The following is a 15,502-nucleotide window of genomic DNA, read 5'->3' as shown; positions in this document are numbered from 1 at the left end:
ACAGGATATGAACAGGCACTTCATCGAAGAAGATATTCAGATGGCCAACAAGCACATGAAGAAATGTTCAAAATCCCTAGCTCTAAGAGAGATGTAAATCAAAACAGCTACAAGATATCATCTCACCCCAGTAAGAATAGCAAAATTGAACAGAACAGCAAACAACAAATGCTGGTGAGGTTGTAGAGAAACTGGAATCCTTATTCACTGTTGGTGGGAGTGTAAAATGGTGCAACCACTGTGGAAGGCAGAATGGTGCCTTCTCAAAAATTTGCAAATAGAAATACCATTTGACCCAGTAATTCGATCAATGGGAATATACCCTACAGAAAACAGAACTGCCACCCGAGCAGATATATGCACACTCATGTTTATTGATGCTTTGTTCATAATAGCAAAGAGTTGGAAACAACCTAAGTGCCCATCAACAAATGAATGAATAAAGAAGATATGGTATATTCACACAATAGAATATTATACAGCACTGAAAAACAAACAACTCCTGAAATATTATACAAAATGGGTGATCATGGAGGACACTATGCTAAGTGAAATATCTCAGTCACAAAAAGGCAAATACTGCATAATGTCACTATTATAGAACAGGAGTGATATGGGGGTTGGGTGGAAACAGAAAAGGGGGGATAAATAATGTACATGACGTTGAAATAGATGAGGGAGATAATTGTATAAAAGAAATATATGATTAGGTATTATTGGCATTACAGGCGTCCAGAATGAAAGAATAGTAGAGGAGACAGGGCAGTGGGGATTGTAGAACAATTTTTTTTTTTACTTTTCAAAGAGAAAAATGAACTGGAGGGGAGGGGTGGGCAGGAAGAAAAGAGTGCAACAATGAATGATTGGAAATCCAAAGTCTCTGTAAACTTTCATTAAAACAAAAAAAAATTTTTTAAACCCACAATACATATTATTATATGCAAATCAATAAAAATATTAGAAGGGAAAAGAAAACAAACATCTATACAACTGAACCAATAAATAAATTATGGTAACTTAAAAAAAATTAGTTACCAAAGTCAAATTTATTTTAATTCCTGTTATGGAATCATATTTTTGTAAAAACTGTTTAACCTTGCATAATTTATTACTTAATGTTAAATGAAATGAGATCTAAAAAGAATTGGTCAACACTGAAACATTTCTGGATGTAACATATGATCAAAACCAAAGGTAATATAATGAAGAAAGAAATTTAAGGGGCACTGAAGGCATTGGCAAAAAAAAAAAATTAAAGCTCAGAAATTGATGGAATGTCAATTGGCATGTTTCAACAAGCAGAAGCAACCCTAGATGTGTTCATCAGTCTATGTCAAGAAATTTAGAAGGTAACTACATGGTTAACTGACTGGAAGAGATTCATATTTGTTCCTATTTAAAAAGATCCAACTGAATGTGGAAATTATTGAAAAATATCATTAATATTGCATGGAACATCTCTGACATACTTGAGTCCCCTGGACACCAAAAGAACAGACAAGTCTTGGAGGAAGCACCACCAGAGTGCCCTTAAAGTCAAGAAGCTTCCTCTCACATACTTTGAACATGTTGTTAGAAGAGGAAGGCAGTCTTTGGGGAAAAACATCATACTGGGAAAGACGGAGGGTCAGAGAAAGAGAAGAAGACTCTCAACAAGGTGGATTGACATGTTGACTAACAGTGTTATAGCTGTTGTTAAGTATCACTGAGTTGGAACTGATCCATAGATGACCCTCCAGCAGATTTTCAGAGGCAGTAAATCACACTGGAGGAGTCGCAAGCTTTCTCCTGTGGATCTGGTGGTAGATTCCAGCGGCAACCAGTGTTGGCAACCATTTCCTTACCGCTGAACCGTCAGAGCTCCCTGACTGTAAGAATAGACTCAAGCATATCAGAGATGTTGAGGATGGTACAGGATGGGGTAAGGTTCAGATCTATTGTTTGTAGATAGCACCTAACGACGACAGCAGAAGTCCACAGTAAGTACTGCATATACTTGTATATGCACAGAAATAGAAGAATATAGACAAAATACAAGTTATGGTTGCCTCTGGCTAGTAAAAATGTGCATTATCTTTTCTTTTCTTTATTTCTTGTTGCTTTTCTACATTTTCAAACTTCCCACAAAGAAAATCTATTATTATTTATAATTTCACAAAGTTATTTTTAATAAGTCATGTCCATTGTATAAAGTTATATACAGACATATATAGTAATAATATATAATAAGTATATATGACATCCTATCTCCATACCTTTTCAACCTATATGCAGAACAGATTATCCGGGAGGCTGGGCTCTATGAGGAGAAATGTGGGGTCAAGATTGGTGGACGATTTATCAACAATCTGCGTTATGCAGATGACACAACCCTGCTTGCTAAAACTGAAGAGGACCTGAAGCGCCTGCTGCAGAGTGTCAAGGACTGCAGCCTACAATATGGATTGAGGCTCAATGTCAAGAAGACAAAGATTCTCACCACTGGACCAATTGGTAGCATCAGGATGGATGGTGAAGAGTTTGAGATTGTACACAGCTTTAGTTTGCTTGGCTCCACAGTCAACAGTCTTGGCACCAGCAGCCAGGAAATTAAAAGGGAAAGTTTGCTGTTAGGGACCTCTCCAAAGTACTGAAGAGCAATGGTGTCTCTCTGGAGACTAAGGTGCGTCTGATACAGGCCATGGTCTTCGCAATCACTTGTTATGCATCAGAGAGTTGGACAATGACCAAGGAGGATAGAAGGAGAATTGATGCCTTTGAGCTGTGGTGCTGGAGAAGAGTATTGAGAATACCCTGGACTGCTAGGAAAACAAACAGATTCGTCCTGGAAAGGGTTAAACCGGGTGGCTCCTTGGAGGCAAGGATTCTGAGGCTCTGTCTAATACTTTGGACATGTTGTGAGGAGAGACAGGTCCTTGGAGAAGGACATCATGCTTGGGAGGGGAGAGGGATAGCGCAGGAGAGGAAGGCCCTCTATGAGGTGGATTGATTCAGTGACTGGGATAAACGGGATGGGAGTGTCAGAGACAGTACGATTGGCACAGGACAGAGCAGAGTTTAGGGCTGTTGTACATAGGGTTACTATGGGTGGCAAGTGACTATACGGCATATAACAACAACAACATATGTAAGTATATAAGAAGTAGAATCTCAGTTATGTTTTTAAATGTGTGTGCATGGGGGTGTATAAGTGTGGGTGCACATGATATATTTGGGTTTTGGCTTCTTGTGTATTTTATTTACTTAATACATAAAATATTTTAATTATGAAAGTGAAGCATAAAAACTTAAAGCTAGACTTTATAAGTAATTTAGTATATTGGGCAATGCAACAGGTAAGAAGCTATTTGATAGGTGCTTTGAAAACATGTAAAGGAAAGGAGAGAGATCCAGTGTGAAAAATAACATATACAAACTTTATGAATTCTGTATGTAAACCAGTATAAATTATTTTTAAAAACCAAGTAAGTTCAAAAGAACTTTAAATTCTCATTGAAAGAACATATTTCATTTGTATATTTTATTGATTTAAATCTTCGAACAACTACCATTACGCAGAAATACTTTTGCCTTCATGCACCCAATGCCTTCATAATCATAGTTGATTTTCTGTTCCATTTCTAGGTATATCCATGCCAATACCAGTCTTTGGGCTACAAGATGACACCAAAGTCTTTAAGGAAGGGAGTTGCTTGCTCGCCGATGATAACTTTGTTCTGATTGGCTCCTTTGTGTCATTTTTCATTCCGTTAACCATCATGGTGATCACATACTTTTTAACTATCAAGTCGCTGCAGAAAGAAGCTACTTTATGTGTGAATGATCTTGGCACCAGAGGCAAACTAGCTTCTTTCAGCTTCCTTCCTCAGAGCTCTCTGTCTTCGGAAAAGCTCTTCCAGCGGTCCATCCACAGAGAGCCAGGCTCCTATGGCCGCAGGACTATGCAGTCCATCAGCAATGAGCAGAAAGCATGTAAGGTACTGGGTATCGTCTTCTTCTTGTTTGTGGTGATGTGGTGCCCATTCTTCATCACAAACATCATGGCTGTCATCTGCAAAGAGTCCTGCAATGAGGATGTCATCGGGGCTTTGCTCAATGTGTTCGTGTGGATCGGCTACCTCTCCTCGGCTGTCAACCCACTCGTGTACACACTGTTCAATAAAACCTATCGGTCGGCTTTTTCACGTTATATTCAATGTCAGTACAAGGAGAACAAAAAACCATTGCAGTTAATTTTAGTAAACACCATACCAGCCTTGGCCTACAAGTCTAGTCAACTCCAAAAGGGCCAAGGGAAAAATTCAAAAAAAGAAGCCAAGCCAACAGAGGATGACTGCTCAATGGTTGCTCTAGGAAAACAATTGGAGGATGCTTCTGTAGACAATGTCAACACAGTGAATGAAAAGGTCAGCTGTGTGTGATAGGCTGGTTGCCATGGTAACTGTGGTCCAGCACATTGAGCAAGTTTTCACCTAGCTGAGGAAATTAAAATAGATCAGAGGAAAAAATTGAGCCAGTCTTAGTGGAACCAACAATAGTATCAATACATGCCTCATTGTATTCTGTCAATGAAAAGCAGGGTTAAAAGCTAAAAACATGCACTTCTAAAGTATCTTGACAGTATTTCAACTGTGAGCTTTATGATATTTATTCTTAACATTGTAAATAGAATGTCTTTAAGATAAGTAGCTTTTATTGTGTAATTATGAGGCAATAAATAAATCTAAATTGATTTCTGGTTTTGAATGGAAACCTTGCTACTGGGCTGTTAATAGATGGCACTGGATGTAGTGACTATTAATAGTACTGTAAATACTAATAGTTATAAATAGTGAAAAGTTTGTTGATGATAGTGTCCTCTTATGTCAAGGGAAATTTTCTTCTGAAAACTCACCATTACCTTTACTTTGAAAAACAAAACACTAAGGACAGTATTATAAAATTTGTATTGCTAAAATAAATGTGTAACAACGTCTGTCATTCTAGAGTTTTCGCAGATGCCATTTTGAAATATTCATAAGGTTGCTGGCATTTTTGTCATGTCAAGTTAATTACTTTCAGAAGAGATGAAGATTTTAAATGTTATTTAAGAACTAAATGCTGTTTTTCTTCTACTTCTCGTGCTTTACACTGAATTTACAACGTGCTCTTGTTTAGAGTTATTTTACTAGGTCAACCATCAAAAGGATAGGCTAACACTTACCAAATACATGTTTAGAAATTTCTTTCTAAAGACAGCAGTATTGAGGCATTTGGTAAGTGAATTATGCATGCACTTCTTTGAGCAGTATGTTGACACAACTCTGCTGAAATTGAAAAATATACTCAGGTTGTTGACAGCAGTGTCTTAGAACATCTCTCTGAAAAGCAGATATTTTCCCCATTGACACCCATCAAGTTAATTAATGCTTTCAGCCTTATCCACTAAGACTGTTCAACTTGGTTCCACAATCATCTATCAAGTATATATATTCCATGTAAAACAATTTACTAGGTAAACAGGTTGTTGTCAAGTGGATTCCAACTCATGGTAATCCAATATGTATGAGAGTTGAATGTGAGCCAAAAGATTTTCAATGGCTGATTTTTCAGAAGCCTCTAGGCCTTTTATTTAAGTCACCTCTGGATAGACTTGAACTATTAACCTTTCAGTTAATAGCCAAGAGCATTTACCATTTATACTATTCAGAGACTCCCATTTGTTTGTTACTAGAATGTAAAAAATTAATACAATAAGATTCTTGCCCTTCAGGAAAATAACTAAACTGAAATTTTTCTTCTTAAAACAGAACTTATTTTTGAGGACCAGTTATACTTTTCTTCTTACTTGGTTCAAAAACAAATCTTTTTCAGCTCTGGGGGGGTGGGTAGTCACATATAAATTTTCTTGATTGTTTGCCATTTAATATCAAAGGAAAAAGGAAGAAAAAAATTACTTTAAAATTGTAATTAATTTAGAACTATAGACTTCAGCCTGAATCCAATCTATGACACAAGTTTCACACAAAATTGCTGTTAGCTCTCTCTAAAAAGTAATTTATTTTAGCATTATTCACTGACACTGCATTTCCTAATAAAGAAACAGATAATATTTTGTAGAAAAGTTTGCTAAAGAGATTAATAGCATTTAGCCACCCTGATATAGTATTGTAGGTTAAGTTGCACATTGTAACTGAATTAGATGTATGATATGGGATTACAATACCAAAGCATTTCACATTGAATGAGAAATAGCATTTTTCTTCTAATCCTTTTTTTAAAATTAAAAAAACATTTTTAAATGAAAGAATATTGGAAGTGCTATTTTGTAATTCGGACATGCATTAGGTCTATTTTAATGATATCCTTAGAAACACATTGTTAACTGAAAAGGTGGTTTACTATTTTGCTTACTATTTACCAGAATTGACAGTAAATCACTAGTACCAAACTTTCATCTGAACTGACTACTACTTAATGATTATTTGCTCTACTATATTTTTGCCTTTGTTCATAACTCTGTGTATTTCATTATATATTAGGAAAGATAACAGATTCTACCATAATATATTCAGTCCTGATCAGGATTACCATAAATACTGCTTGACTTTTAACTGCATCTTTATGTCTTTTTATTCCATATATATTGTGAATGTGTATGTGTTTCTTTACTCTAAGTATCAATCTAAGTACATATAGGCAAACCTGTATCTGTATATATGTACAGACATGTTCCTATGCACTTTATTCAGTATTTATATATTTATATGGAGGAAAAGCAAGAAATATTTATGAAACACTCTGTAATATGTCCATATGTGCATATTTGTGTTATGTCAGTTTTAAATGTGAAATCATATTCTAATGTTTCTATGACCTTCTATTGCTCTCAAAGCAGATTAAAGTGTAATGGAGGAATCAGCTCTTAAATAAACTGGAAGTTTGTCTACTTTTGTGGAACGACTTTAACACAATTCTATGATGGTGTTGAAAATAAGGATACACACGTCTCACACACACATTATCTATGTGTGTCTACAGTATATAAGCATTTTTTTAAAAACTAAACGTGCTGTCACCACCATGTTGATTCAGACTCACAGCAACCTTGTGTGGGGTTCCCAGGGTGTTTCCCAAGACAGCTTGTCTTTTTTCCCTCAGAGAGACTGATGGAAATGTCTACTTTCCAATTAGCTGTGCAATACTTACTGCACTATTATGGCACCAGGAACAAGCACACATACAAGTAGTTTTCAGTCTTAAATAAAATGGTACCTTTAGACTTTTTCATTTATTCTGGGAACTTCCTGCCTATTGTTTCTATCAGCTGCTAATAGAGTCAAATTCATTGCCAAACTATTTGTGCAAAGAAGAATTACTTCATAGGCTTTTTAAGATCATTAACTCCCAGAAGTCCAACCACTCCTCATTTTGACATGGTTAGCTTCCACGTAACTCTCAGAAATGTAGCCACTCCTCACTGGCGTCAAGTTCCAGGCTGTGTGAAGCTTCAGTGACCAAATGCTCCTCAGGCTTCAAGAGTCATTTCCCAGGGGCTCATTCCTCTCCCACTTCCATTCTCTGGGAGGCTAGTAACAAGTTCCATTTCAAACTACAGGCAGAACTGGAGTCAAGATTTGCAGCCAGGAAAGGCCTTGACCCACAAAGAATTTTTGCTCTTCACACAAAAATGCTTCTCCTCATCCACCTGGGCTGGCCCCTGGGCCGGGAACCTGCAAGCAAGCAAATGGTAGGTCTCTTGGTCTGCAGCGAAGTGAATTCCTTGCATCCTTTCCACTCCTCTCTGTCACCTTGCAAACTTGGGCTCAGAGCCAAAGCTCACCTCAGACAGTGGGGCTGCCACCAGGCTGTAGGCATGGTCAGGATTTTGGAAGGCTGCAGGGCATTTGAGCTGGTTAAAACTCACTGTAAACAGACAACACTAAATTCCACTCTGGACTAGAGAGAATAAGGAGCTTGGGTGGTGTAATGCATAGTGTGTTGCACTGCTAACCCTAAGGTTAACTGTTCAAATCCACTAGGAGCTCTGCTGGAGAAAGATAGGATGTAATTTTACATTAAAATTAATAACCTCAGAAGCCCAGTGTAGGGTCGCCATCAAACTGAATTGACTGTAGTTGGTGGGTATGCTTTGGGCTTAGATTGAGAAGAAGAGTAGGATGGGAAGGATCGGAGACCTGATGCTCAAAGCAGGAGGCACTCTTGAGTTCTGAAGCATATAGGTCCTTATATGGCTTTAAGTAGTTTTGGGAGTTGTGTTTTGTTGTTGTTATTTTTTTAATACTTTCTTACATGAGAAATTTCTAAGGAATTGATAGAGAAAGAGGAGTAGGTATAGTTCTCTAGACGTGTCTTTAAAGACACCCCTGGGTGGGCTTCACACTTCCAACATTTTGACTATAATTGAGCGCTTCAATTTTTTGCTCCACCCAGGGACTGCTTCCCGACTAATATGGCTGCCCCAGTGAAACCCCTTCCTTAAAGTTGTGGTTCTGTGACTATGGGGTTCACTCCTAGTCAGCACTGTCAAACTTGCGTAACAAATCTCCCTAATTTAAGTTGAATATTAATAGCTTATTTTATAAAGAAAATCATGTAATGCCGTCATTAGAGAAAACTTTGTTGAAGGCAAACTTAATTTACTTGTGGAACTCTGGTAACCCTGTGAGTAAGGACTTTGGCTGCTAACCAAAAGCTTAGCTGTCCAAACCCACCACTCGCCCTATGAGACAAAGAGGAGTGGGCTTCTTTCAAGATTCACAGTCTTGGGGACCCTGCTCTGTCCTCCCAGCTTGCTCTGAAGAGGAATGGGCTGTGAAGCAGGGCAAGGTTCGTTTGCGTGGCTGCACTGCCATCCCACGGTCATTTTTTAAAGTGCAATTTTGCTAACATCCATCAGCAACTGCTCTGAAAGAGAGAGCTAATCTCTGACCACAGTATTTACAGCCTTAGAAACCCAGTAGTGGGGGTCACCTGGGAATCTGTTCTGACTCAATGGCAGTGAAGTTTTTATTTATTTGTTTGTTTTACTCTTTTTGAATCAAACTAAGGTGATGATGGACTGCTTTTAGCAAAGGGTGCTTCTCTCATTTGTGCATTATGAAAACTATTTATTGTTAAATTTTTCTGTGCTATATGTAACAAATATAGTGGAGATTATTTTGTGTGCTGCTTTTAATTGAGGAAATTCCAAAATATTGCAAGAGTGAATAGTTGTAAATAAAATGTAATTTAAAATTAATGCATTTTTGTGAGTCCATGGTTGTGTCCACTAAAAAGAGTTCCCCACAATCTTCTATCCTAGCAGGTTGGGCATTCCTGGTATCATCGTAGTGCTGTTTTGTTTTCTTTTTTGTTTTACATTGGTTTACATACAAAGTTCATAAAGTTCACATACATGGTTTTTTCATCCTGATGTTTTAAGAGCTCAAAACCTGTGCTTCTAGAACCTGGCCACTCTCATGGTCAAGTTAGTTTACAGTCATAAGCCAGCTTCCAATCATCTGCAGCAAATAAATGCCCTTGCTTGCTACAGTGGGTTCCACACAATCCAGGACAATGAAAAGTTGCTCCATCACTTTTGTACATGCAAGTGTACCTATGGATATGTGTATCCATATACACACGCATGCACACCGGGATACATGTGAACAAGTGTAATACTAAGTGTGTACTCACACACACTTAAAGAAGATAACTTCAAGAATGAAGGTAAGAGAACAAAATAAACGAGTAAACTGGAAAAGTTCGCTGCTTTGCCATTTCATCTTTAACTACTGGAAGATTTTATGAGTCTCTATCTTTTCCAGGAGTGTTTTAAAGCTTCACGTGTGAAGTAATTACCATTCACCAGGCAGTAAGCTGCCTGCTTTGTTTTCTTTCCTTAGAAGAATTTCTACAACAGGCCTATAAGGTAGGTATCATTAATCTCATAGTTTCACAGGTGAAGTAGGTGAGATTAAGAGTAGTTGGTAACATGTTCAAGGTCACACAGCTGCCGAACATGGGTCATCAAATTCCAAAGTACAAATTCTTTCTCCATCTCCATTCAGCACAAGGAAAACGTCACTAGGGTCCGATCAGAACCAAAGTTTCTTAGTTCCCCTGTTAGCTTCTCATCTCGTAGGATATGTGAAATTGGACAGGCCAAACAATTCTATCCTCAAACTCACTGTTCCTTAAATGTAACTACTAGTTCCTGCCATGCTAATTGACAGAGTAGCATAGATGAAATCATGCATTATAAATGAGACCATGCTTGAAAACCTGTAAAATACCGTGAATGTTATAAATACGCTGATATTAAAGATAAGTAACACAAAAGCCTCTAAATGTATTCATAACTATCAGGGGGAATCCTAGACAAAATTGTATAGTAGGCAATATTTATATTCAGCAATTTCTATAACTCCTTTCTAAGAATATGTCTAATTTTGTTAACCCTCTTCTTTGCTGACTGTTCACCATGATGCAAATTCTCTTCATTGGTACCAGCTTCTTCTACTCCTATAAAAACCTGCCTATCCTATGTCCTATTCCCTCATAACTCTACCTTCTTCTAGAGTGTGAATGAGTATCTCCAAGCCCTATGCATAGCTAATGACAATTTCATGTCTCTTATCAAAAATTGTAATTCAGACAGTTTTAAATTATGACCAAAGGCAAGACCTTAGGCAGCAGAAAAATGAATGAGGGAAAATGGAGGACAAAAAAAATTCTCTTGGTATCTGATTGAATTTCAAATTATTTATTCCTTAAAAATCAGATCTGATCACCAAAAGATTTTCTGAGATATAAGAAAAAATATATAGTAAATTCTTTAAACTGTGACATTTTTCTTACAGTTGGCCTCACTTGCTCACAAGTTTATAGTTTTATCAGGTTGCTCTCTTTAATGGGCCTCAAACTTCATAGAGAAAAATAAAAATTAAAACAGTTGCTGTTAGATGAATTCTGACTTATGGTGATCCCATGAATTACAGAGTCACAGTTTATAAAATTATTTTGGCTGGAATCTTTATATAAGAAGATAATCAGGTCTCTTTTCTAGTCAGGTTCAAATCTCCAGCCTTTGAAGTTAGTGGTCAAGTACAAACCACTTAGACCATGATGGGACCTTCCTAGGACTAGCACTCTCCTAATTTTAGTTTATTTTCCCTGAAGAAAATAAAAAGACTCTCAATGTCGTCAAGTTGGAATCGACTCACAGCTGACCTTCAAGCCAGTTTTCAAAAGAGTGTAAATTAAAAAGGCAGTTACCCATCTTTCTCCCACAGAGTTGCTGATAGATAGAAAATGCCAGAGAGGCACCGCCTTCCTTTGAAGAGTCAAAAGACAAAGCCCAAATGTATGATGCAGAGAATATCTCTTTTTAAAAGTTATATCTTTGTGGAAGTAAACAACTGGGCCAGGCAAAATTAGGATAGATGGAGAAGGGAGTGAAACCATTAATGATTTTTGTCTTGCTTAGATCCACAATCAATCCCCTTAGTACCAGCCATAAGGACATAAGGAGACATATGGCTTTGGGCAAGTGCACTATCAGGGACTTTGCCAAAATACAGAAGAGCAATTATGTCAGTGTGAAGACCAAGGTGCACATGAATCAGGCCATGGTCTTTTCAATTACTTACTATGCATCTGGGAGCTGGACAATGAATAAGGTTGACAGAAGAATTTATGCCTTTGAGTTGTGCTGTTGGAGAAGAGTACAGAATAGGCCGTGTACTGGAAAAAGAAAGAATATTTATGTCTTGGGAAACATGCAGCAAGAATGCTTCTTGGAGGTAAGGATAGTAAAGCTTTGTCTCTCATACTCTGGACATGTTACTAGGAGAATTTGTTCCTTGGAAAAAGATATCATGCTTGGAAGAGTGAAGGGCCAGCGAAAGAAAGGATGGATTGACACAATGACAGCAGCTCAAGTGTGCCAGAGATGATGAAAATGTCACAGATAGGACAGGATTCTGATCCATTGTTCGTAGGGTTGCTAAGTCATACTTGACTTGACAGCACCTAACAACAAGAACAACAACATGCCAAGTTCATTTGTGTCTTTATAATAAAGATTATAAGATCTGAAAAGGTGTTTGTTACACCTTCTGGAGAATAGCCTGTACTCCCTGCCTTATATTCGTGAGATGTGGTGCTGTAGTCTGTAGGGAATTGCACTGATAACCCAAAGACAGCTTCCTCTCTGATGGTTCAAATGAGAGAAAGATGAGCCATTTCTTCTCAAGGGATTTACAGCCTCCAAAAACCCATTGGAGGATCAGTTATGAGTCAGTTCTGAATCGATGGCAGTAAATTCAAGATCTGAGACCTTGCATTTGTTTCAGATGTTGAAAACTTATCCAGATCATTTTATTGTTGTTGGAATGATCCCACAAGCAAGCTTGAAACAATTACCTATATGTAGCAATTTAATGCTAGGTAAGCTTGTTTCAGCAGAAAGCAAACGTTAATACAGGAGTACAGCATCAAAGATGCTGCAAACATATGGAGCTCTGATGGTCAAGTAGTAAAGAACTGCACTGTCAACCCGAAGGCACACAGTTCAAAACTGCCAGTTGCTTAAAGGAAGGTAGATAGGAAATCTCCCAGATGATTAACTGCCCTGAGTAACCTGCTAAAGGGTCAGCTATGAGTTGATTCTGATTTAGTAGCACTAAACAGCAACAACCGGCAGTAGAAAGTTACTTGAAATTCTTGAAGCTGCAACTGAAATCAAATGTGAACCAAAGATCTTGACAAAACTCTTACACAGGTTGTTTGTTGTTGTTGTTTTTGTTAAATGCCATGAAGTCATAGGCAACTCATAGAGACCCTACGAACAAGACTTGAGCACTTGTATAACTTCCATCCTTTCTCCAGGTTCATAGGGTTTCCAGAGGCAAGCTATTTTGGAAGTGGATGCCACTCCTGCTTTCAAGTTTGTTTTAATTGGGGAGCTCCACCAAACAGTGTCCACCATAGGTAACCTTTAATGCCTTTGACACACCACTGTCATAGTGTTCAGCTTCACAGCAACCACGAGTTACTTCTGTACAGCAAGTGGACCAATGAGGCCTATTACACAGTTAATAATAATAATAATAATGATCTCTAAATCAGTATGCCCCCTTAGTAGAAAGTGACACGGTTATGCACTATTCACCATGTGTTAACAGACATACTGCATAATAGACTTGAATGCAGCAGCACTTGCAAGGATGGTGCAGGACCCCTCCACACTTGTTCTGTTGTACCTATCTATAGTTGTTGTGAGTCAAACCAACCTGATGGCTCCTAACAACAGCAAAGAGATCCTTTCAGTCACATGATTCATATACAATCACTCTCAGATACTGAAGATAATTCCTTCCAACTCTGTTAACACAGTTATGACTAACTATTGCCCGTCCTCCAGGATTTTCAAAAGACCTAGAAATGAACTCTAGAGCATTTTCTCAGTCAGAGTTCCCTAGAGAAATAGAACCAGTAAAACATGCACTTGACTCCTTGAACACCATGGGGATGAAGAATCATCATGCAGTCAAAATGCGGGGTTGTTGTTTGTGTTTTGTTTTGTTTTCTCATTTCATTACAGTTCAAATCAGCATGCTGGTTCACTTCAGCTCCTTCACTGCCAAGCCTGGGTGGGGTCAGGACTGCTTCAGTTTTTCTGTCTTCTCTTTGTCTGTGATGACCAGGGTATAAAGGTACCTGCTGCACCGAACCTTAAACTTCACATTGTCCTTCTTTTTCTTGATGTTGATAGATTTGGCATCCTTTCACCTGGCTGTGTAGAAAGTCTTTTATTTCCTGAATTTTCCAAGCCATAGTGATGAGAGTCTTCCCACATACAGACAAAGAAAGTAAAAAAATCTACAAATGATTTTTTATTCTCAAAAACATAACTACTATAACTTACTGTTGATGCCTTATCAATAGCCATCAATTGATTAACACATATTTTATGTGCATAAATATTATATACTACACCCACATAAAATAGCATGAGGAAATAAAAAGATGTATCACAAAAAGTGCATAGTATTTGTACCTACTGGCACGGGTATAGCAGAGGCATTACGAATTTTCATTTTCCACAATGGTTGAATTCATTTATCTTGAAATGGCAAGTAACCACAACTGCAGACCTCAATCTATAGTAAATATCTAGAAACTCAACTTCTCTTATAATTTTGAAATTTTCTTATAAGTCTTTGCTTCTTGGCCACATTTCCAGCATCACTAGTGGTACTGGGTATGGAACTTGTGGCCTTAATCAAGGTCCATACTATTGCACTAAATGCAATAATTACATAAGAACCACAAGAAATACTTTTTATGGCAATACATCATTTACTGAAGAGACAAACTACTCACACAGAGATTATTAGCATCACAGTTTTGTTGTTTTGGGGTTTTTTTTAAAAAAAAATAAGTTGTTGTTGCTGTTATGTGTCATCAAGTCTCCTGTTCTTCTGGTACTCTCTGCTTTCAGTCAAGATCATCTGACATTGGCAATGATGTCCCTCAGGCTTATTCTAAACACAGCCTGTACCTCTGATAGTTCTCTGTTGATGTGATATTTCACTCATTTTTTTATAGTCTTCAGCAAGATTTTGCTTGCTTGTGACATTAGTGATATTGTCAGATAATTTCCACACTTTGTTGAGTCATCCTTTTTTGTAATGGGAATAAATTTAATTTCTTCCAGTCAGCTAGCCAATCAGCTGTCCTCTCAATTTCTTGGCACAAGTTGGTGAACACATCCAGGGAAGTATCTCTTCGCAGAAATATATCACTTGGTATTCCATCAATTCCTCTTGTTGTTGTTGTTGTTAGGTGCCATCTAATTGAGCATGACTCATAGTGACCCTATGAACAAAAGTTCTAAACCCTGTTCTATCCTGCCCCATCCTTACACTTTCTGACTCACAAAAGCCCATTCATTGCAGCAGTCACTGTGTCAATCAACCTAGTTGAGGGTCTTCTCAAACTGCCAATAGGCCACAGAACCCTTACCTATTAGGCTAAGCAAATAGTGAAAAATACCAAATGCATTACATCACAGTCTGATGGGTCATCAATTCTTTGAATACTAACTAAGCATTTTTTATTTTTTTTAATCACACCGTTGGGGATCTTGGCAATGCTCATAAACTCAGCTAAATCTCAAAAGAACTAGCTTGTTTATGTTGTTGTTGTTGTTAAGTGCCGTCAAGTTGCAGGTGGCTCATAGCGACCCTATGAAGGAGAGTCCTTGACGCTTGGGTTCCTTTCATCCTCTCTCCAGGTTCATAGGTTTTCCGGAGGCAAGCAGCTCATTTACATTGCTGTTGTTGTTATGTGCCATCGAGTCGTTTGTGAATCATAGCGACCCTATGTACAACAGCCCCCAACAGCCCTCTATCCTGTGCCAATCTCATTGCCTCTGACACACCCATCCCGATTACCCCAATCACTGAATCAATCCACCTCATAGAGGGTCTTCCCCTCCTGCACTGTCCCTCTA

General features: G+C 37.9%; 1 protein-coding gene and 1 pseudogene across 1 annotated transcript in view; one reads left to right on the top strand and one right to left on the bottom strand.

The window, feature by feature from the left end:
- The window catches only part of HTR2A (5-hydroxytryptamine (serotonin) receptor 2A, G protein-coupled), a 131,690-nt gene extending 126,922 nt beyond the window's left edge, over positions 1-4,768 (top strand). Inside the window, exon 3 of the mRNA XM_006887805.1 lies at positions 3,625-4,768. Coding sequence (XP_006887867.1) covers positions 3,625-4,421 — 797 coding nt within the window. The 3' untranslated portion in view covers positions 4,422-4,768. The remainder of the gene's footprint in view (positions 1-3,624) is intronic.
- An 8,839-nt stretch (positions 4,769-13,607) lies between these two features.
- On the bottom strand, positions 13,608-13,821 carry LOC102863491 (annotated as a pseudogene).
- Positions 13,822-15,502: the final 1,681 nt, after the last annotated feature.

This window comes from Elephantulus edwardii, unplaced genomic scaffold, assembly GCF_000299155.1.
Source record: "Elephantulus edwardii isolate Elephantulus edwardi_28Jun2011 unplaced genomic scaffold, EleEdw1.0 scaffold00062, whole genome shotgun sequence".
In the NCBI taxonomy this organism is placed as follows: domain Eukaryota; kingdom Metazoa; phylum Chordata; class Mammalia; order Macroscelidea; family Macroscelididae; genus Elephantulus; species Elephantulus edwardii.
The sequence above is the reverse complement of the archived record's forward strand: the minus strand, read 5'-3'. Positions and strand labels throughout refer to the sequence as shown.